Source organism: Phyllostomus hastatus, unplaced genomic scaffold (assembly GCF_019186645.2).
Source record: "Phyllostomus hastatus isolate PE091 unplaced genomic scaffold, TTU_PhHast_1.1 phas_contig_948, whole genome shotgun sequence".
Lineage (NCBI taxonomy): Eukaryota > Metazoa > Chordata > Mammalia > Chiroptera > Phyllostomidae > Phyllostomus > Phyllostomus hastatus.
The window spans coordinates 3,800,998-3,823,475 of NW_025333993.1; the positions used below are offsets into that span (position 1 = coordinate 3,800,998).

The 22,478-nt window shown below is 49.5% G+C and overlaps 1 protein-coding gene across 2 annotated transcripts in view; it reads right to left on the bottom strand.

Moving 5' to 3' along the window:
* BACE2 (beta-secretase 2) overlaps window positions 1-22,478 on the bottom strand; it is a 71,647-nt gene that overhangs the window by 4,924 nt on the left and 44,245 nt on the right. For both annotated transcript variants that reach the window (XM_045852371.1, XM_045852372.1), the window contains exons 7-8: window positions 19,744-19,893; window positions 14,432-14,600 (exon numbers count right to left, since the gene is read on the bottom strand). In XM_045852371.1, the coding sequence (XP_045708327.1) occupies window positions 14,432-14,600; window positions 19,744-19,893 (319 nt within the window). The remainder of the gene's footprint in view (window positions 1-14,431; window positions 14,601-19,743; window positions 19,894-22,478) is intronic.

The following is a 22,478-nucleotide window of genomic DNA, read 5'->3' on the forward strand; positions in this document are numbered from 1 at the left end:
CTCTCACCGGCGCTGGAAACCTGGGGAGTAATGGCGGCCCTCCACCCAAAACCGTAATGCCTACAATTATTTGTTTACTAGTAGGGAAAATCACTTAAAAAATAGACTCATTGCCTGTGTATCCTCTTTTATTATAATTTCTATCATTTTCTCATTGATTCGTACGAATCCTTTGTATGGTAAAACTTTCTTACCATGTAAATGCCTTTTCACAGCAGGTCCTTTGCCTTTTAAAAAATTTTTTACTTTATAAATCAAGATGCTTTCACAGATGCAGTGATGAGAGTGGCACACACTCAGTGCAGAGACCCCAACCCAGTGAGGCATCAAGCAATTAAAAATCACTGGAAACCAGCCCTGGCTGGCGTAGCTCAGTGGATTGAGTGCGGGCTGCGAACCAAAGTATCGCAGGTTCAATTCCCAGTCAGGGCACATGCCTGGGTTGCAGGCCATGACCCCCAGCAACCGCACACTGATTTTTCTCTCTCTCTCTTTGTGTCTCCCTCCCTTCTCTCCCTAAAAATAAATAAATAAAATCTTTAAAAAAAAATCACTGGAAACCACTTCCGCTTCCAGACAAGATGAAGCACAAGGGACCAGATTTACCCTCCCACCTGGAATAACTAAAAAACTGGACAAAGTGTATAGAAAAATATAAGACCAAAGGTCTTGGAAGTGGGATGGGGAGAGAGAGTACGTCCTGAGAGATGAGAAGGAAATGACGTGAGCCACACAAGTGCCCAGCTGACTGTCTGGAGAAAGTTTCTAGGTTATGGCCCGGGGGACAGAGACACAGGCAGAGGGCCACGGACCACCCCACCCCTCCGTTGGGGAGTGAGAAGGAGGAAAAACCGTTTGAGTTTGCAAGGGGAGCAATGGACAGAGGGCAGCTGCCCACAGCGAAGCCCCACACTGTCCAGAGCGCCTCCCTTCAGCCTTCATCTGAGTGCTGACCAGACAAAGGAGCGAAGTCCACCTAAAAAACCACCAGAGAGGGTCGGGGGAGCAGTGCCTGGGGCCCACGCACAGGGCCGAGGGCGGCCAGCCGTTTCCTGTCCACCCAGTTTCCCACCCAGTTTCCCGGAGAGAAGCAGAGAAGAACAGGCCCATTCGCAGGGCAGCACTCAGAGCACGAGCGTTTGGTCTGCAACAGGGAGATGCCGCCACTGATAAAGCGCGCCTCTGACCCCATCTCAAGAAGCTTAAAAGCACGATGAGACAGGACCAACTCCTTCTAAAGTAACTTGACCAAGAACGAATCTCAGGAATATTTGTCGGGGCACAAAGGCACTGCACTCTTCGGGGCTCCTGTGCCCAACTTCAGTGAGGGTGGGGGTGGCTCCGACACCAGCAAGCCATTCTCGCTCGCCAGCAAGGCGTCCAAGAACTCAACTCGGCACCGACACTCGCTATAAAAAGAGCCCTACATCAAACTTCTAGATGTAGAAACTGCAATATGTTAGATGAAAAATATACTACGCTGTGTTAACAAGGATATACGCTGTAGAAAACTAGGCTGGCGCACTTGAAAACATAACAGAAATGATCCAACAAGAAATAAGAGGAACATCACATACACAGAGGACATCGGTAAACAGCGGGACTCCTTCAAGTGCCTACATATCCACGCAACTAGGCTGCCCAAAGGAGAGAAGGGGATGAGAGGCAGAAACAAATATTTGAAGATCTAATGCAAAATTTCTAACCTCGAGAGAAACTAGAAACCACAGATCCAGGAGGCATGAAGAACTCCAAGAACAAGAAACACAAAGTAGACTACGCCAGTGAGTGGCTGAAACCAGTGATACAGAGAAAAGTCTTTTTTTTTAAACTTTTTATTTTATTTTTTAAAATTTTATATATTTATTTTTAGAGAGTGGGGAAGGGAGGGAGAAAGAGGGAGAGAAACATCAATGTGTGGTTGCCTCTCACATGGTCCCCACTGGGGACCTGGCCCACAACCCAGGCATGTGCCCTGACGGGGAATCGAACCGGCAACCCTTTGGTTCACAGCCCATGCTCAATCCACTGAGCTACACCAGCCAGGGCCAGAGAAAAATCATAAAAGCAGAGAGAAAGAGAATAATATTTTGTACAGAAACAAAAAGGATTAAAGACGATTTCATGCCAGAAATAATGCAAGCTATAAGGCATGGGGTGGGGGAAAACCCTGTCAACCAAAATTCTCTATCAAGCAAAAATATCTTTCAAAAACAAAGAAAAAAATAAAGACATTTTGAGACATACACAAGCTGCGAGAATTCATCGCAAGCAGATGCACATGCGCACACGCGTACACACGTACGCCGGAATATCATCCGGCCTCAAAAAAAGAAGAAATCGTGCCATTTGTGACAACACGGATGGCCCTGGAGGATGTTATGCTAAGTGAGAGAAGCCAGAAGCAGAAGGACAGACACTGGAGGATGGCACTTACATGTGGAATCGAAAATAGCCAACTAAGCAGCCAGGAGCAGACTGTGGTTGCCAGGGGCTCGGGGGAGGGGAAGCGGAGAGACATCCGCAGCAGGGTATAACGTTTCAGGCAGGCGAGGGGAGTGAGTTCGGAGAGCTGATGCGCAGCCCGGTGATTATAGTTAACACACTGTATCACACACTTACAATCTGCTAAGAGGGTAGATCTTAAATGCTCTTACTGCCACCTAAATAAAAAGAGAAAGAAAGAAAATGGCAACTATGTGGGGGACGTGTTTGTGCATTAGTTTGATTGTGCCGATCGTTTTCCAATGCATGCCTGTATCAAAACACCTGAAATCTATATAACTTCCATTCTTCAACTGTACCTCAGTCAAGCGAAACAAAGAAAGAAAATCAGGGCCACCAGCCCGCACTGTAAAACGCACTGAAGGAGGCCCTGCAGGCAGACCAGCGGGATCGGATGGAAACCTAGAACTACGCGAAGCGATGGCAAACACCAGGAACGATGACTGTGGGGGTGAATTCACCACCTGCCTCCTTACGTTGTAAATACTTAAGGAGGTCATTGGCTGGAAGCAAGACCAATAGCAGCGCCCTGCGTGGTTTATGACGCAGGCGCAGGTGAGCCGTGCGCTGCAGCGGCAGCCCGGAGAGCGGAGGCGCGCGGCTGCAGCTGCTCTTCCTGCGGGAAGCAGCGCGGATGAATCGAAGACAGAGACTACAAACCCTAAGGTGACCGCTAAAATGGCACAGCAGAGAGCGACAGCTAACGAACTGGCCGAGGATAGACAAGTAGGAACACTCAACCCAAAAGAAGGCAGAGAAAGAAGAAAATGGGGGGAAAGAACAGATAAGACGAAGGGAAAACAAGTGCAACGTGGCAGACACAGCCACGTCCACCGTCCCATCACATACGGTCTAACCCGGGGTTGGCCCACGTGTTCTCTGAAGGACCAGACAGGAAATATGCTGGGTTTTTTTGGGCCACGGTGATTTCTGTGATATATCTTTCTCCATTATTTTTGCATCAACTTTTAAAAATGTAAAAAGCATTCTTAGCTCGAAAACAGGCTACTTGCCAGGTTTGGCTGGCACGCCGGTGTCTGCCAATCTGTGGTCTGCACGCCCCAACGAGTAAGCAGAGGCTGTCAAGTTAGATAAAAAGCAACATTTAATTCTATGACCATATGCTGCCTACAAGAAGCCTGCTTTAAATGTAAATACGCAGATATCTTAAAAGACAAAAGATGGAGAAAGATGTATCGCGCTGACACGAATCAAAAGGAACCCGGAGTGTCCATATTGACACTGGACAGCGTCGAGTCAGATGGTTATTTCACGGCGATAAAAGGTGCAACTCGTAAATAGGACCTAACGGTACTAAACGTTTATGTGCCCGGGAAGGGTTTCAGGACGCGTGGAACAAGAATGACGGAGCTGCAAGGAGAAACCAACAAATCCACAGAGACAGCCACAGGTATCTAAGTCTCTCTCTCAACGACAGAGACAGCAAGTGCCCAGGGAAAGGCCAGGGGGCAGGGGGCCTCACCGGACAGCACCACCAGCCAGCTGGACCTAAAGGACAGTGTATTTTACAGGATGCCCCACCCACACAGCTGAATATATATTGCTTTCAAGAGCACATTCAATATTTACCAGGATGGGCTGTGATATTATAGTCTGTAAGACAGGTGTCAGTAAGTTTAAAAGATTTGTTTTACACCATGTTCTCTGACCATCGTGGAAATAGATTAGAAGTCAACAACAGAAAGATATTTGGAAAAATCCATAGTTATTTAGAAATGAAATAACACATTTCTAAACTATAAAAATTCTGTAAGAAAACACAGGAGAAAATATCCTTGAGGCAGGCCAAAAATTTCCTAATGACAACAAAAAGTACCAACCATAAAAGAAAAAAATGATAAATTTTTTTAATCAAAATTGAGAGCTCTTTCAAAAATAATATTAAGAGACAAGAAAAGACTGGGAGGAAATACTTGCAAGTTACATTTCTCATAAAGGATCTGAGTTCTGAACATAAGACCCCCGTAAACTCAATAATGAGAAAACAAAAAATTCAATATAAAATGGGCAAGAAAATCTGAAAAGACACTTCACCAAAGCAGACGTGTGAGTGGCAATACCCACATGATGAGATGATCAAGATGATTCGTCATTAAGGAAATGCAAATTCAAACCACAACGAGATATCACCAGATATCCAGTAAAACTGGAAGGACCGACCATCTCGGACGCTGGTGCGGCTTTAGGGGAGCTGGCCCTCGGACACTGCTGGTGGGAATGTAACTCTAAAATCAGCTTGGCAGTTCCTCAGGGAGTGAAACACATCTCTGCCCCGTGACCCGGCCATTCCACGCCATGGATCTACCCAGGAGAAAGGAGAAGGTACGCCCAAGACTGCTACATTGCTGTGCAGAGCTGCTTTATCTGGGGGTGGGAACAACCCCAAAGCTCACCGGGTGCATGGGGGCAAACCAGCTGTGCTATGTCCACACAATTAAACACCGCTCAGCCGTGAAAATGGATGAGCTATCAATACATGAAACAAAATGAGTACATTTCAGTAATTGGGCCGAATGAGAGAAGTCAGACACAAAGGGATGCATATCGTGACTCCATTTATATGAAATTCAACAAGTGGAAAGTAATCCATCGTTTGGACAGAAGGCAGACAGGGGGTTCCCTGGGGGCATGGTGGGGGGTCCGCAAGGGCTCGGGGCCGGCAGAACAAACACGTATGAGGGAACTTTTGGGCTCGGAAATACTTATTGTCTCAGGTGTGGTGAAGGTTTCAAGGATACGTATATACGTAAAACTTATCACGTTCTACCCCGTCGTAACACACACTGTTCATTTTATACCCTTTACATATAAAGGAAGCTGTAAAAAAACAAAAGAACTAGAAAGTCAAAAAAGTATGTCAGAGAATACCACATGTGACACGATACCTTTGGGTTAGGAAAGAGAAACAGAACGCGCCCAGCTACCCGGGGTACCTGGGGGACTGGTTTTAACGCTGCTCTTCCATGGAACGGCTGGGTCACACACTGTTTCCTGTGCGCGACAGAGACAGACAAGAGCATTTTAAACCCCAACAAAGTCAAGTTTCCCTCAAGGTGCACGTGTTACTTTTATAATCAGAAACATTATATATATATTTTAAAAGTTTTCGTAAACCACCAATTTATATGTTGTCAGACAGACTATGTAATCTGGAAACCCCTGTGTCCTCACATTGGCTAAGGAGCTACTCAACATTAAAGGAAAGTTGATTTAAAAATACTTCTGTGGGGCCCTGACTGGTGTGGCTCAGTGGGGGGGGGCGGCGGGCGGGCATCAGCCTGCAGAGGGAAAGGTCGCTGGTTCAATTCCTGGTCAGGACACATGCCTGGGTTGCGAGTTCATTTCCCAGTCATGGTGTGTATGGTAGGTCTGGCCAATCAATATTTCTCTCCCTCTCTTTCTCCCTCCCTTCCCCTCTTCCTACAATAAATAAAATAAAATAAGTAAAGTCTTAAAAAATACTTCTGTAGGATGTGTTCTAGGAATGCCATTCGCTGAACATTTATTTCATACACTACTAATTCTACGGTCATAAAGTAGATTTTAATTTTCCAGACTGCATTTATTTATGAGAGGCTGGAGTAAGCCGTTGCTACAAGCATGGGCCCTGGGGCCAGACTTCTGGGGTTCGGATCTGAGCTCCCACTTATGAGCTGTGTCACCTTGGCCAAGTAACGTGACTTCTTTGCTCCTCAGGGTCCCCATGTGCACGTGGTGGTGACAGCGGCACCTTCAAGCCACCGTCTTGTTGTACACGGTTAACCAAGGGAGTAAGAAGTCAAGCCCTCATCACGGGGCCCGGGGCAAGCTCACTGCCTCCCAAGAGTCACCTGATAGCACAGCGCCATTTTTAACCCTCTCATCAATGTCTTGGGTTACAATTTGAATTACATGTTTTCTCTGTCTCGTGGCCCAGGAGGTCAGGACCCGGTGGCGATGAGTGTTTGAGGAGGAAGCACCAATTTCCCATCGACCACAATGACAATGGTCAGATCTTGATGCCGTAGCCTGCGAGATGAAGTGAACTGTTCCCCCAGACCCGTGATGAGGTCCTGAGGGGGGGTCGGAGGAGTGTTCTGGAGTTCCGGGACAGGCGCCGGGACCCAGGGCCACGTTGCTGCGCGAGCCTTGCATTCTCTCCTGACCAACGGGGCCCAGTGGCTTTCACACCTTGTGACTGCATCCTAAATAGAAGGCAGAGGCACATCTCTGCCACTCTGCTCTGAACAGCCAACATTCCTATTTTTACACATGAACATGTACCAGATGATCTGCTTTCAACCTGCGGCAAAGAGAATTCACAGCGAAATGACTGCCAAGTCCCCGATGCGTCTCGAGTTGTCTAAGCTGAAACCTACACAGCGCGGGGAGGGGGGCGCTGCCGAACGTCTCCATCTATAAAAAGAGATGGGTGGTATTTCAGATGCTTTGGCTGCAGGGAGAGGGTTGTCAGTTTTAACAACTCGAGCCTTTTCTTAGCCCCACCCAGGGCGCTTGGTCTCCGCTCTCTGTTCCCAGGGCGTGAGACTGCGTGCTGAAGATCCAGGGGAGCCAGCTCCCGGGCACACGGGGACAGCCACCTAGTTCACCGGGCTCTCACCTGAGGCTAGAGCAGCGACTCTCGGTAGGGGTGGGGGCGGGGAATGGGAAGGAGGCAGCCCAACAGAAGCACGTGGGGATCTTCTCCCAAAATACCCACCGGCATCCTGGCAGCCCCCGACTGGAAAAGGAGGCGAGGACCTGGACCACGCGTGTTTTTGAAGGCTCTTCAAAGACCTCTCGCTCGGTGGTCTCCTTCCCGCCCTGTCCCCACCCCTGCGGAGAAGCCAAACCCTCGGAGCTCAGCGATGTCTGTCAAACACAGATCATTATGCCCAAAGGCACTGGGAGGAAAGGGCAGCTCCCAGAGATTTTGGCTCCATCACGTGCTGGTTGGCACAAGGGTGGGCATGCCTCCCGCCCTAACACACAGACAGGCGGATAAAATATAACTCTAAGTTTTTAAATATGGAGCTGAGCCCAGACACAGGCCCCAAGGCTGGGGGTTCTGAAGCCCAGATGCATGTGGCGGGGGAGGGGCAGAAGACTTGACCCAAGCATCCAGGAGACCCTGGGGCCCGGAGGCCAGTGAAAAGCTGGCCGGTGGGTGGGAGGAGCCGGAAGACCTATCAACAGGGACGGTGGGCTGTCCCAGGTCTGAGGAGGGGTGGGTGAGGAAGACAAGAAGGACTCTCCCACAAGAAATGGAGCCTCCACAACACTGCCGCGGGGTTCCATGGCTGGGACCTAAATCTGCACAGCTTGTAGAAAGCCTGCAGTTTGCAGGATCTGAGGACCTCAGCAGAAGCAAATGCAAAATTGCTCATTAGCAGCATCTGCACAACCCAAGGTGCAATGACTTCTCCCAGAGGACAGGGGCGTGGGGAATGGAGAGGAACTCCCACAAAACAAACTCTCAACAAAAAGAACTGCAAACCCAGCAAGAAAAAAATCCACCATGAGAGAACAAATCAGCAGATACAAAGATGAGATTAACTATCCATCTAAGATAGAAAACTAGAACAATCTGCTTGAGATCCCACAATGATTGTTTAAAAGGACTAAAAACTCACTAAAATATCAACAAGATTTTTTTAACTAAACAAACTGATTCAAAAGTTCACAAAGGAAAGAAAATTAAGAAAGAATAGCAGGGAAGTTTTAGAAAAGATGAATAATAAAAAGAATAATAAAACAATAAAAATAATAATAATAATAATACTGTAAGATACCTCAGTGGAACAGAATAGAAAATCTAGAAATAATTGCATATCTCCAAAATACTTACTGGAATTTGACTTATGAAGTCATCGTGAGACTTCAAATTAGTAAAGAGAAGATGCATTATTCAATAAATGTTATGGGAACACTGGGATATTCATCTTGGGAGAAAATAGTTTAATACAAACATTCTGTGCCAAAGTAAATCAAACATAAAAGTTCTTGAGTAAATCACAAAAAAATGTTAGTGAGGAAGGCCATTTAGCATGTGACATTAACCCTAAGAGCCTTAAAGCAAAAGATTCATATGTTTAAATGCATAAAAATAAACACTTTATATCAAAGTTCATTATGTTAAAAAATAATTTACATTGAGATATTTCTCCAGGCAAATGGTTAATTTCTTACTCACATAAAGAGCTCCTACAGAAAAAATACAAAAAACTAAAAAACCCAACAGAAAAATAAATGGGAAAAAGATACGAGTGGTTAGATCACAGAAAACGAAAAACAAATGCCCTTAGAAATATGAAAATAAAATCAACCTCTCCCATACAAGGAAAACACATTAAAATGACTCGGTGACAACGTTCTTCAACTATCAGATTGGAAAGTTGCCTGCAGTGTGGCGGCACCACGGCGGCAAGGCTGCCTGGAGAGACGGGCTGTCCTCGGTGAGGCCGGCGAGCTGGGTTAGCCAGGCATAAGCCAGTGTGACCTCTACAGAGGCCACGTGACAATATTCATCATGATGACAAATGCTTATGCCCTTTACCCCAGCAATTCCACTTCTCATAATCTCACCTAGAGGTATACCGCTGTACGAGGGAGCAGGCATACAGAAATGTATCCAATGAAGAATTGGAAACCGCCTAAATGTCTACCAGTAATGACAGGTGAAATAAATTAGGGACCACCCACAGACTAGAAGACGGTAAGGCTGAGAAAATAATAACGAGGGAGCGCTTTACGTGCTCATGGGATTGTCTCGGCCTGCGGCGCTATGTAATTCATTGTAGCATTTAAATATTACCTAGCCAACTTTTCAATAAATTAAAAATGATAATGGATATACACAAAATACAAGCCACAACAAATTACAGAACACTGCAAAACAAGTGAGCTAGTATGCTTGAAAAAGTGTACGACAGTATTTCTAGAAATGAAAAATGTAGTCAGTGTAATTAAAAATTCACTAAATAGATTAAAAAGATTGAAGACAGCTGGAGAGAGAGTGGCCAATACGTATATTAAAATTCTTCATAATAAGATGTTGAGAAGAATCAGAGGGGAAACTACATATTCAGTAATGATGCTGAGAAAATGAAATATCCTTATAAGAATTAAATTCCTACTTCACATTTTAGAAAAAAAAATTAGAAAGTATATAGTATCTTTAAAAAAACAACTATTTTCTTAGATTAAGGAAGCATTTCTTAAATAAGAGCAGAGTAAAAGCTGTAAGACAGATTAGTAAGTTTTATTTCACTGAATTTAGGAAGAAATGTAAATAAAACACACCCGAAGCCAAGTGGAAAAGGCTGGAGAGATGAAAAGAGATTTACCATGCACATAACCCCGTGAGGTTAATCTCAAATATTTAAGAACTCATATATATCAATAAAAAGGATAAGTAGAAAAACATGCAAAAGCAGTTAATAGAAAAATCCACTATCAGAGAAGCTCAAACATCCCATAAACATATCAAAAGGTAAGTCATCTCAGGAGTAATGAACTAAAATAATAGTATTTCGCACACGTGGCTTGGCAAAACACCAAACAACTACGATAATCCTCCGACAAAATGGAAATTCTGATGTGATTCTGGTGGTCCGCCTGCCTTGAGGACCAGTGCGACAGTGACCAGCAACGCTGGCCGGAGCACCAAACCATCTAGAAATTCCATCTCTGAGGACCTCATTCCCGTGCACACGCGGCTCACCAGAGAAGTGCTTCGGGCTGCGAGTGTTCCAAACGACCTGCACCGGGGTCCCGGCGGGACTGGGCGGGGCCTCTGGGTGTGCTCGCACAACGGAACACTACACAGCGGTCAAAAAGGACGCCCTAGCTCCCGGAGCAACGTGGGGAATCTAGAAAAAGTAACGTGGGAGAATAAAAGCGAGCTGACCAAGGACACGCGCCATATGACAGCATTCCTATGAATTAAGAAATACTAAGAAATCCAAACGACCAACCCGTGTGTTGTCATAAATACTTACTTACAGGCATATGATAGTCAGATTTTAGGACGCTCCTCAACGGCCCACTTCCTGGCATTTACTCTTGTGTCCTCCCCTCCCCCACCTACCAATCGGATAGGGCAGAAGGGACACCATGTCACTTCCAACATTAGTTTACACATTGACTGGCTTCTGTCTTAGATGCTTTATTGCCCCCCATCACTCATTCTGGGGTGACCATGGACCCATCTCGGGGACATTCCGACAGGCTAGTCACAAGGTCCATGTGGCGAGAAAGGAGAGGTTCTGGCAACAGCCACATGACTGTGCTTGGGAGGGCACCCTCCAGCCTTCGGATGCTGCAGACTCAGGGGAGACCCTGGACCAAAACCCCCTGGCTAAGGCCCCCTCGACTCCCCGGACAGGCTCGTAAAGTGCTAAACTGGGGACAAGTGAGTCCATAGCAACAGAAAACAACCCAGGGTGCTTGTAACGATGCGGTGAAATTATAAACATGCTGCAACTGTGAGAGGCACATACACCGAGGTCAGGAGAAAGGGTAGTAACTCCTGGGAGCGTGGTGAGGTGGGGCCTTAGCTAGCCTGATCTGTTTTATTTCTATGACAAACGTTTGAAGAAAATAGAATATTAGCATTTCTTAAATCTGAGTGTTCTAGTAAGTGTGTGTGCATAGTACACAATTTTGGGGGATTTTAAGCATTTTCTTTGTTATTTAAATCATGTTATAAATTAAAAATAAACACTTCGAGGCAGGACAAAAGGGCAGGATATCTCTTCCGTTTATCAGGAGCCGCAGACCACTGCGCCTGGCTCCAAACGGCGGCCCCGAGGGAAGCAATTACCTCAATGGCCAACCCGCCAGCACTGAAGTGGAGACACTTCAGTGCATGTCCCCACCGCTGCTAAAAATCGAACGGCTAAGCACCCAGACCTTAAATACATTTTCAAAAAATAGCCACAACAAACTTAAATGAGAGCCCCTGACCAAGAATTCATGGTGAAATTCAGGAAACGTCTCTGCCTGGACACGCTCAGCATTCAACTGTTTCCGACAGCACTTCCCGTAGCAACAGACGGGGCTGACATCTCGGCTGCATTAACTGAAGTGGACGTGTGACCGCTGTTGCCATAGGAGCCTCTCCTTCGATGGTATTTAACGAGAGAACAGGAATCGTGGGGACAATTGCTTTGGTTCCTAGATTCTCTGGGTTAAAAGGTGTCCACAGTTGGGAGCTCTGGTGTTTCTGGTTACACAGCCCCAGCCAACACACAGAGAGGTGTCCCCCTCGGCGAAAAGCACACGGGCTGAAAGAGGCCATGCCCGCCAGGAGGGTTCCACTTACTCATGGCCCAGAGTAAAAAATGACAAGTCCCGCTATGGACATTGGGGTGCATAGGTTCTTTTGGATTGGTGTTTCAGGGTTCTTAGGATATAATACCAGCAGTGGAATTGCTGGATCAAAACAGCAGATCCATTTTTAGTTTTCTGAGGAAGTTTCATACTGTTTTCCATGGTGGCTGTACCAGTCTGCAGTCCCACCAGCAGTGCACTAAGGTCCCCTTTTCTCCACAACCTCTCCAACACTTGTTGTTTGTTGCTTTGTTTATGATGGCCATTCTGTCTGGTGTGAAGTGGTATCTCATTGTGGTTTTAATTCACATCTCTCTGATAGCTAGGGATATTGAGCATCTTTTCATGTGTCTCTGGATCCTCTGTATGTCCTCCTTGGAGAAGTGTCTGTTCAAGTCCTCACAATTTACAATAGCCAAGTGCTGGAAGCAACCTAGGTGCCCATCAGTAAATGAATGGATCAAAAAACTATGGCACATTTACACAATGGGATTCTATGCAGCAGAAAAAAAGAAGGAGCTCCTACCCTTTGTGACAGCACGGATGCAACTGGAAAGCATCATGCTAAGCGAAATAAGCCAGGTGGTGAAAAGACAAATACCATATGATCTCACCTTTAACAGGAACCTAAACAACAAAACAAACAAACGAGCAAAATATAGCCAAAGACACTGAAATAGAGAACAGGCTGACAGTGACCAGAAGGGAGAGGGGAGGGAATTTCAGGAGAGAATGGGAAGGGTTTACAGGAACAAGTATAAAGGACACATGGACAAAAACTGGGGAGGGTTGGGGGGTGGGTTGGGATGGGAGTAAAGGACAGAAGACTGTACTTGAACAATGACTAAAATAAAATTAGAGAAGAAAAAAGAAAAAAAACTGCACTGACATTTCAGAAGGTACATCACAACATTGCAAATATGTACGTGGATTGGGCAACTTTATTTACATAGAATAGGAACCGGCCTAAGATTCCAGGTGTAATTTTCCCTTTCCATATTTCTCTTCTGTTCTCCAAATCACTCAACTCTGCAGGAATGAGCGCGATCAAACAAGAAAACGAAGCCCCACTTACCTGCTGTGTTTCCCGGACTCCCATTTTAAGACCACAATGCAGGGAGTAAAGGCTGAAATCCCTCCCTCCCGAATAAATCGGCCGTGACTGGCACCTGGCCCGCACACCACCCCTCCCCTAAGCTCTGGTGGGTGCAGGATCAGAGTGAAGGTCTGGTCCGTAGGTGAGCGTTCCTGCCCGGCCTGCAACTACCGTATTTTGCTGTATATAACATGCACCCACTTTTCTGGCCCAAACTTTCAGGAATAAACTCTTTTGTTTTCATTCAATTATTTATTTATTTATTTATTTATAGATACTTTTTTGTATTATAAAGGAATTTTAGCATTTATTTTTGAACATGTTATGGTATAAGAAATTTTATGTAACCAACAATTACAAAACACTAGAACAGATACAAGGTATTTCAGGTACTGCCCATGTATAGTGTGCATCCTTATTTTCCCCTCAGAAATGTGGGCAGAAAGTGCGCATTTTACACAGCAAAATATGGCATATCTCAGGTTTAAGGCTTTCTTTCCCCAAGTTCCTCTTTCCTTTCCTTCAGGACATGGTGATCTCGTATTTCACTATCAACCCCAATTTTTTTCTTTTCCATTTCCTGGGCATTAGCTCTTTTCCCTATCTCACAATTGCTTAGTTGTTCCAGCCCTTGGCATGTGAGGAGTACGCAACTTAGGATTTCCTTCAGTGCCTGACCTTGACCTACGCACCAGACATCTTCAGTGCTCTGACACCCCCTGGCGCACACACTTTCTCCCCGCGTCTCCCTCGTCCCATCTCTGACTGGCATTTTCCTTGGTAGCCCGACTGTTGGTCAGAAGTACCCGATCCTCCCACCAAACCGTGGGCAGTGGGGACACTCTCTTCCGAGCTGACCATGAGGCCTGATGCCATTTTCAGGTCCAGGGAGTCTCCCCCTCCTGTCCACTTCGCCGTGCTCTTCCGGTTTCTCCCAAGACCTGGCCTGGACTCCAGCCGGGCTCCGCAGGGGAATGCTGCTCTGCCACCCTCGTGCCGTGTTGTCCAAGGGATTCTATCAGCAAACGGGCTCCTTGGTCTCAGTTCGAGAACCAGCACAGACAGGCATTTACTTCTTATCTCATAGATTTCTTTGAGGGGAAAGATATACGCAGCTTATCTATGAACTTTCCTCTTCATCCTTCCATGTCCGCTGCCAAACATTATACCTCATCCCCCAGGCCCCTTGGAGTTCTTTTATTCCTGGGACGAGGCGCCGTTGCAAGTTTAACACGAGAGGGAACGGTGGTGCCAACGCTTACAGAGCATTTGCCATGCACGCCCCTGCCCTCAAGTCCTACACCACAGTCGTACTCGGGTGATCTCACTTTTTCCTCAGTCCTGCAGAGCGCATTTTATCCATAAGACTTCGATTATGGATAACGGGCAGGAGGGAATCAATTCAATGGCAACTGACTGATCGAGAAGTGCTTCCGAGTGAGCGAACTGACTTAAGTACTCTAGTTCTGCCCACTGTCCGAGGCGGGCATCGCTTACCTGCGCAGGGGCTGGCCGCGAAGCCCACCCTCTTCCGAGCTCGGTCGAAGACCACGTAGAAGCCCTCCATCACGGTAGCACCGATCACCAGCGCGTTGGTGGAAGGTGAAATGCCGAATCGGTAGCATTCGTAATTTAGGCCAGCCCCCATCATGGGCTGAATGTAGAGCTGTTTGTGTGAGAGGAAAGAGGAAAGAAGCAAGAAAAAGCACAAGTCAGGCAACATCACAACTGTCATGGTTACAGTGTGTTCGGGACCCTCCAAGGTGCTATGGGGTGCTACGGAGAAAGAGGAAGACACCAGCCCAGCCACTGAGGAGTTGAGGTCATAAGCATGGTGACAAATATTGCTGAAAGTGACAGAAATATGCATGCCATCTGTGACTGTACACGGGTACAACTGTACAAAGGTTTCATCCACCTATCCATCTAGTCATCCATCCATCCATCCACCTGTCCATCTGTCCATCCACTCAACCACTCGCCCACCAGTTATTTATTGGGCAGTTAATATGGCCAAGATGTCGTCCTTGGGATCAGTAACATGAGGATGAATGACGCATGGTCCTGCCCAGTAAAGTCCCCCATCTATGGGGGAGGCAGGTTCTGTGCCAGTAAGTCCACGACACAGCCGCGCCTCCGGCCTCAGAGCGCCCGGTCCGTGTCTCCTCCCTTCCCTGCAGCCCAGACCAGAGCCTTCCGCTGAGGCAGAGCCCGAGTCTGAGCACGTCTCCCGTCTCTGTGGCTGCCACCCAACCCGGATCAGCACTGTCCTCTTCTCTCACAGTCCACTACAAAGGTCCGTAATCGGGCCCAGGATGCCATCTTTCCAAAGTGACGGTGTCACCCTCTATCTGAGGGGCAGCATGACACAGGGAGACAACTTCCTCAGCATGAGAGGAACAAGCCATCACATTCGAGAGGGGACACGGCATCACCAGGCCAGAGGTTCTCACGGTGTGAGGACCTCGCCCTGCATGGCCGGGCACATGCAATAAACACCAGATGTGGCCGTTGAGATCCCCTGGAGGGAGCAGTCTCTGGGGACTTGAGTCAAAACTTACAACACTCAGTGAGCAAATCAATATCGTATCGGTAACGACAATCCCTCTGGTTTTTAGTGGCAAAGTATTAACAGGGAGGCAATGAAGAGAACGGAGCGGCTTAGGAGGACATAATGATGAACATTTGGAAGAAAAGCAATAAAGCACCAAATAGGTGAGAAAGACTTTGCCCTAAAGGACAAAAGCACTAAGAAAAACTTGGAGGAATAAGTCAAGACTCACAGATAGGCGGCCTTGGGCCCGGTGGTGGTGGGAATGTGAGAGGCAGGGAATTTGGAGACCAGTAGCGGTGCGTGCGTGAATGTGTGCGTGTGTGTGTGTGTGTGTGTGTGTGTGTAGGTGAGGGCAGGGGGTGGGGTGGGGGAGCCACCAGGTCTGCTGAAGGTCTGCTGATGGCAGAAGGACAGGAGGCCCAGGAGGAGGCTAACCGGGCAGAGTGCAGGTCGTTAGGGTTGGTAAGCACAAGAACAGTATTTACAGTCTGAACACTAAAGGCTGGAGAAAACGCGTGTGATGAAATGGACGTCTTAGGAAGGCCAGTGCCGCTGCACTTCGTGTGCACAGAAGATTAGAGGGAGAGGAGTCTCAAGGCAGAGACGGAGCAAGGACACGGGGGCGGCTGTGCCTGGAGTCGCCGCCTTCCTGACGTCCAGCAGCTGCTGTGTCCAAGGAACTGCTCTAGCGGTTAGAGCCCTGCACTGGTCGGTTCGCCTGTCCGTAAACCCTTCTCCCAGGCAAACGATCATCCTTCCTGTTCCTCGCTGTGTGCCTGGCGCCTGGGCTCCTAGCATATACGCCGGGCAGATAGGGAGACCTCAATAAATGCGTGTAAAATGAATGCGTGAGCTCAGCTTTGATCGGCCTTCCATGAAATATACAACTTCTCATGAGGATCGATTTAAATTAAAGGGGGGATATGCTTAGCTGCCACAGGAACACACACACACACCTCTATCTTTGAATTCCATAATGAGCCAATTCCATTATGAAACCCACGCAACGACCAGGTATGATGCCACTGGGGCTATTGACGCAGACAGAATTTGTGTCTGTCACTCTGTCCTTTCTGTGCGTCCCCGTCGACTTCCAATAAAAACTCCAGACTGTACATTTGTAACATGTTAGGAAAGTGTCAGCGTTTCTGGATCTCAGAATAAACTGTCTGCCTTGAACTAAAATGAGCTACAAATAGACAAACCAGTGGCATTTTAGATGGAAACTATTTACACGTATAGGGTTATGTGGGGGGAAAAAAGTCAGAATTTGTCTGTGAGCCGGGGATTGGTTTTTTAACAAGCTGAAGAGGATTTAGCTAAGGCATGTTTGGAAAATGGTGTCAGGGACAGACCACGGTTAAGGTCATTGCCTTTGATTCAACTCCCATCAGCCCTAGCGGTCATTTGCCCAGCTATTACTGCCGGTGCCTGAAAGGTCCTGGGTAGGGGCCCCAGTCTAGTACTTTGGTGACGAGGAGCCCTGTGATTGCCCTAAGTGTTAGGGAAGGGGTCAGGTTTGCAGAGCTGAGGTTTTAGATGACACCAGTGCTGTCCTTGTGTCACCAGCAGAGGGCACGTGTGAGGTTCTCATCAGGTGATTGGTCACAGCCTCCCATCTGCCTCCTTCCTAACCAGGCGATGGAGAGCAAACCTGGTGATGTTGCATTAAAAAATATTAATAAATAACAGTGGGGAAAGTTGAACTTTAAAAATCTAACATGTGCCCTGGCTGGCGTAGCTCAGTGGATTGAGCTCGGGCTGCAAACCAAAGCATCGCAGGTTCGATCCTCAGTCTGGGCACATGCCTGGGTTGCAGGCCATGACCCCCAGCAACCACACATTGATGTTTCTCTCTTTCTCTCTCTCTTTCTCTCTCCCTTCCCTCTCTAAAAATAAATAAAATCTTAAATAAATAAATGAAACCCACTTAAAAAGAAGACTGTGTTCACCAGCAGAAATCCTCTTAAAAAAATATCTAACATGTGAACATATCAAAGTCAAACAAAAAGCAAATCCAGTCCGAATAAGTCTGAATAAGACTGAATTCTTACGCAGAGATATGCAAATAGATGCGACCCTTCTAAAGTCACCTCTTACACTCTACAGTCACCCTGTGCTGGTCCTGAAGGCAGCGACAGTCCCCAGTGAAACTTCGCTTTGGATGGCTGTCGGGTGTAAGAGATTTTCCCCCCGAATGCCTGCTTTTTTCACCTGCTTCTTAGGCGTCCCTGACTCTGCCAACCGCCCACATGCCATTTATCTGCCCGGACACGTCCACCTCTGTCCTCCAGCTAGGTTTCCACTTTCGTTCCCACCACACTGATGAAATAATGTGCACATTTGGCGGGCTGGCAGACCCAAATGCAATCACGGAGAGTGCATTATTGTCGAGACTCGGGAAACACATCATTCCGGCTCACTCTTCGCAGTGCCGTTCTCCCAAGGATACGGCCGCCTTCTGCAAATGTCATTGGTGAGGACGGTACTATCGTTTCTCCTTGGCGGTTAGAGAGGCGGACGCAGACAGCACTGCGTGATTTGCTCGGAGCTACAGTGCGAGCCACGGGCAGGGCCGAGGTCCTACGTCCAGCCTCCCGCTCTCTGTGTACGTGTCCTCCGCTGGGCTGTATGTCCATCTTTTCCCCTCCAGGACGGCCCCCACCCCCGATACAAAGTTGCAAAGGGAAAAGGGCAGTATCGTCATTTCCTCGTCTCTTCTGAAATTATTAGTCCTCCTTTCCTAACCCCCACTCCCATCCCTTTATCCCAAATTCACCAGGTTACAACAGGGACGCCCCTGACCCATCCATTTAACCAATTGTTACTGCTGCCGCTCTCCTGCAGGGCAGTGTTAGGGATGACCTTTAAACCTCGTGGCTCTCATCTTCAAGGAAATAATGTAATTCAGAAAGAAATACAAGCGCCTGTGTTTTTCCAGAAAACAGAAGTCAAAGGAAAAAGACAGGAGGGAAACACACCCAAAAACAGGACCCCAGGCCAGATGAGCCGCCTAGAGAACTCATGTTATCAGTCTGAAGAAGGGCAAGCTCACAAACGGGTCATTCTGTTCGGCAGAAATTCAACAGAAGATGGGTTGTCTGAGTCGGGTCTCAGAGGATGGGAAGAATTTGGACACACAGATGGAGTGGGACCAGAGGGCATTTCGGGCCAGGGGCAGCGGGGGTGGGTGGGGGAGGGGGCGGCAGAAGCAGACTGGGAGATGGGAGCGGGCACAGGGACCCGTGAGTGCAGGGCCAGGGGTGCGGCAGGCAACGGCGACAGGCCGGAGAGCAAAGAAGGGTCCAGCGTGGAGGTCACCGCAAGCCACGGCGGGGAAAGCGACTGTCGGCATTTGAATGGTGGGGTGGAAAGTGGTTTCGGCAGGTTAGTTCCAATGCAAAAGCAGAGAGGTGACGTGGGGTGCCTGGAGGGCACTCTGGGGGCTCCTGAAGTGGCAGAGGGGGCACGTGAGTGACACGAGTGACGGGTGACAAGTGACGAGAGCTACAGGAAGGAGAGGAGGAGGACGAGGTGAGAACACGTCGAAGGGACAGAGCTGGATCCATTTCATCAGAGGCTTGGGATGAAGAGAGAGTCAGTGATTTAGGGGATACTGAAAAAAAATGGTGACTTCATCTCTGAGAATCCATGTTTTTCTTTCTTTATAAATTAAGAGGAAAGACCCACATACTGGTGTTGTGGTACGTGCTACAAAAATGCCCTCAACTCTTGACCTCTCCCAGAGCCTCTCCCATGGGGAGGTGGCTTCTACTTCCCCACGCGGGAATCTGAGCTGGCCTTGGCCTCGTGTGGACAGCACTGTGCGGGAGATGGCGGCTAGTTCTGGGCCTACATGCAGGAGCCCCTGAGTTCCTTCTCTCTCAGAACCCGGTCACCACCGCAGGGGTCAGCCGCTGGACGGCAAGAAGACAGCCTAAGTCAGCTCCACTGACTTAGCCATCAGGTATGTGAGGGTCAGACCACTGTGGATGGAGGCCAGCCTGGACCCAGACACCCACAGGTGCGCAAGCCCGCGAGATCAGCAGAACTGCCCAGGGGCAGGGGCAGGAACGAATGCTCACTGATTAAAGCGGCTGCTCTCTCGGGGGTCTGTCCCACAGCACCACTGTATACCTACCCCCTCGCGGATGCGAACGCACACGTGATACCGAGATGCACCTGTTGTGCACGAGGCGCTCTCCTTTGGCAGGTTACGCAGCGGAGAGAGAAAAGCGCCAGCCTGGGCTCCTACCTGAGGCAGGATAGTGATGCGGAAGGATCTGCTGGAGTTCTCGGCTCTCAGGTAGATGGAGATTTTGGGAAAGTAAGACCAAGGTGTGTCGGAATTCGTCCAGCACGCCAGCTGGGATCCGGTCCAGAAACCGTCAGAGAACTTGGGGATCTAGACAAAACAGGATCACGAGAGAAACTAGTCTGGCACGTCGACAGGAAATAGCTCCCGGCTCTCCCCGTCACCCTGCCAGATGCCCACGGGGATAAACAAGGTTTAGTGTGGACCACGAGATGGAGACGCCAGTCCTCTGGAAGAGGAAGGGCGATGGCAGAGTAACAATGATTAAAATTACCGAGGCCCGCAGAGCGCTCCCTGGCATTAGTTACCACTGTAAGCGCTTCGCAGCAACGACTCGAATCCTCGGACACCACCATCAGTGTGGTAAAGTCATCCCTTCTGCTTTACGGGGGAGGGGACCAAAGCACAGAGAGGTGCAGTGACTTGCCTAAGGTAACACAGCAGTTGGCAATGACCCTTTAAAAGGGAGGCCAGGTCCTCAATGTGGCCCTCGAGGACCTTTCCAGCACCACCTTTCCTTTGAATTCCCTGCGCCCAGCAAGCTTCCTCCTGGCACAGAGCCCTCTGTGGGCTCCCCACTCTTCTGGAGCATCTCTCTGCTCCTCCAGATAGATCGCAGCTCAGAAGATGCCTCCTCCGGGAAGCCCTCCCTGACTCGCCCACATAACGCTCCGTTCCACTGGGTGTCCCCTTCCCGTAGCAGTTACAGTTTGATATTTATTGCGATTGGTTAACTTCCGTTTCCTGCAGTAGGATCTGAGCCCTCTAAGGACAGAGGCCTGCTGTCGCCATCTCCTTGGGGTCCTAACACCCAGCCCATCCGAGAGACTCGGGAAAGACTTGCGGGAAATACGAATGCATGTGTGGGAACACAGGCTGTCCATCTGTGCGTCTCATCAGGGCACTGGCAGGGCGGTGGCACCCACGCCCGCCCGCCACTTGCTGGATCTGTAGGGTAATTACACGTTCCAGGCACGCCGTCCTGCCAGGACCCGTGAAGCCTGCCCCGTGCCTGCCGGCTCGCAGAGGGAGGGCTGCGCTGGAGGCTCCTCTTACAGCACAGAGCCCCACTGGTGACCTTGGCTGCAGCCAGAGGAGTCAGATGGGGGCGGAGCTAGGAGAGCACTGACTGGGAGGAAGGGAGGAGTTTGTCCAGGGAGTGTCCCTGGGGTGGAAACACCTGAGCTGATTGTGATTTCGGGGTGAGTGGGTGTTACTGAGGAATGGAGGGGGAGGGAGGGCACAGCAGGGGGCCCGCCCTGCTGAATGACACAGATGACAGCCATGGGGGCTGGTGCTGAGGACAGGGAGGGGCCGGGAGAGAACGGGGGCGCCCTTGTGCGTGTATCAGAGATCCTTCCCCAGAGCCCCGAGCTTTGTGGCACACGGGGGCATGGCTAAGACATCGAAGTGGGATGCGGTTAGGTGGCTCGTTTTTCTGAGTCTGAACTCCAGGGGCGGGGCCGGGCGAGACAGCTGAATTCCGGGGTCCAGACGGGAGGGTGGGGAGCGGCCATGTGGCCGTGGAGGGGAGGGCTTAGGAGAGAGTAAGAGGAGAGGGGCCTAGGTCCCGCCCCAAAACATGGGCCAGCCAAAGAGACCCCTCCCCGCAAGAGGGGCCCAGGGAAGGGGGGAGGGGGAGGCACGGGAGGGAGGGAGTGTGTGAAGGCAGCTGGGGCAGGGAGGCCAGGACGCTGCGGAGGTCAAGCGGGGTGAGGGCGGAGGACGCCCTGCTGTCAGGGGCTGAACCCGGGGTGTCGGGCGCTACACAACCACACCCAGGCGTGGGGCCCTCCCTCCCTCCCTCTGGGGCGACACGGGGAGAGAACAGCCTGTGGTCTCTTCGCCTGTGGAAGGCTGTCCCTCTGGACGCCTCGTGAGCGAGCTGTAACATTCCTCATTCCGGCGTTAATGTCGTGTCCCCTTTTGGAACAGTGAAGCCGCCTTAAAACGTGCATCCTAGGGACGGACCTCTCGCGAGACGGGTTGGAAAGGGACCTCTCGCGAGATGGGTTGGAAAGGGACTTCTCGCGAGACGGGTTGGAAAAGGACCTCTCGCGAGATGGGTTGGAAAGGGGTGGGTGGTGAGCGTTTGTCTGGAGAAGTGGCCGGGTCTGCAGCCAGAGCCCCAGCGTCAGCCCTGGAGCAGGTGCAGCCACAGGTGAAGACGACGACCACACTCGGCGAGGCCCAGGGACTCCCCTGAGGGGTCCAGCTCAGACCTGGATTGGGGGGACCATCGGCCTCCAAAGGGGTCTGTCTGGAAAGCCTCCAGGGGTTTCCAAGCCACGTGGGGGACAGTTTCGGCCTCAGGTCATGGAGCTTTAATGTCAGAAGTCGCCCTACACCAGGGGCGATGCTGCTTCCGCGTTTCGGTGCGGGAATCTCCGCGTTTCGGTGCGGGAATCGCACGGCCTGAACCACAGGGGCGCCGCGGTCGGTCGGGCAGGAAGGGGGCCCAGGTCTCCCCGAGCACAGAACCCCCACCGAGCTAGTTGCAAAGCCCAGACCTGCGAACCACGCCTCTCTCAAGTCCCGCCTCCACTATGCAGTGCCGGGAGCCAGAGCCCAGCATCCGCACCGCTTTTTCTTCTCTGAAGCCAGCCCGGTGCTCCACCAGAAGGAAACCCATGCTGAGAGAGCGGCTTCAAGGGCCCCGCAGATGGAGAGAACAG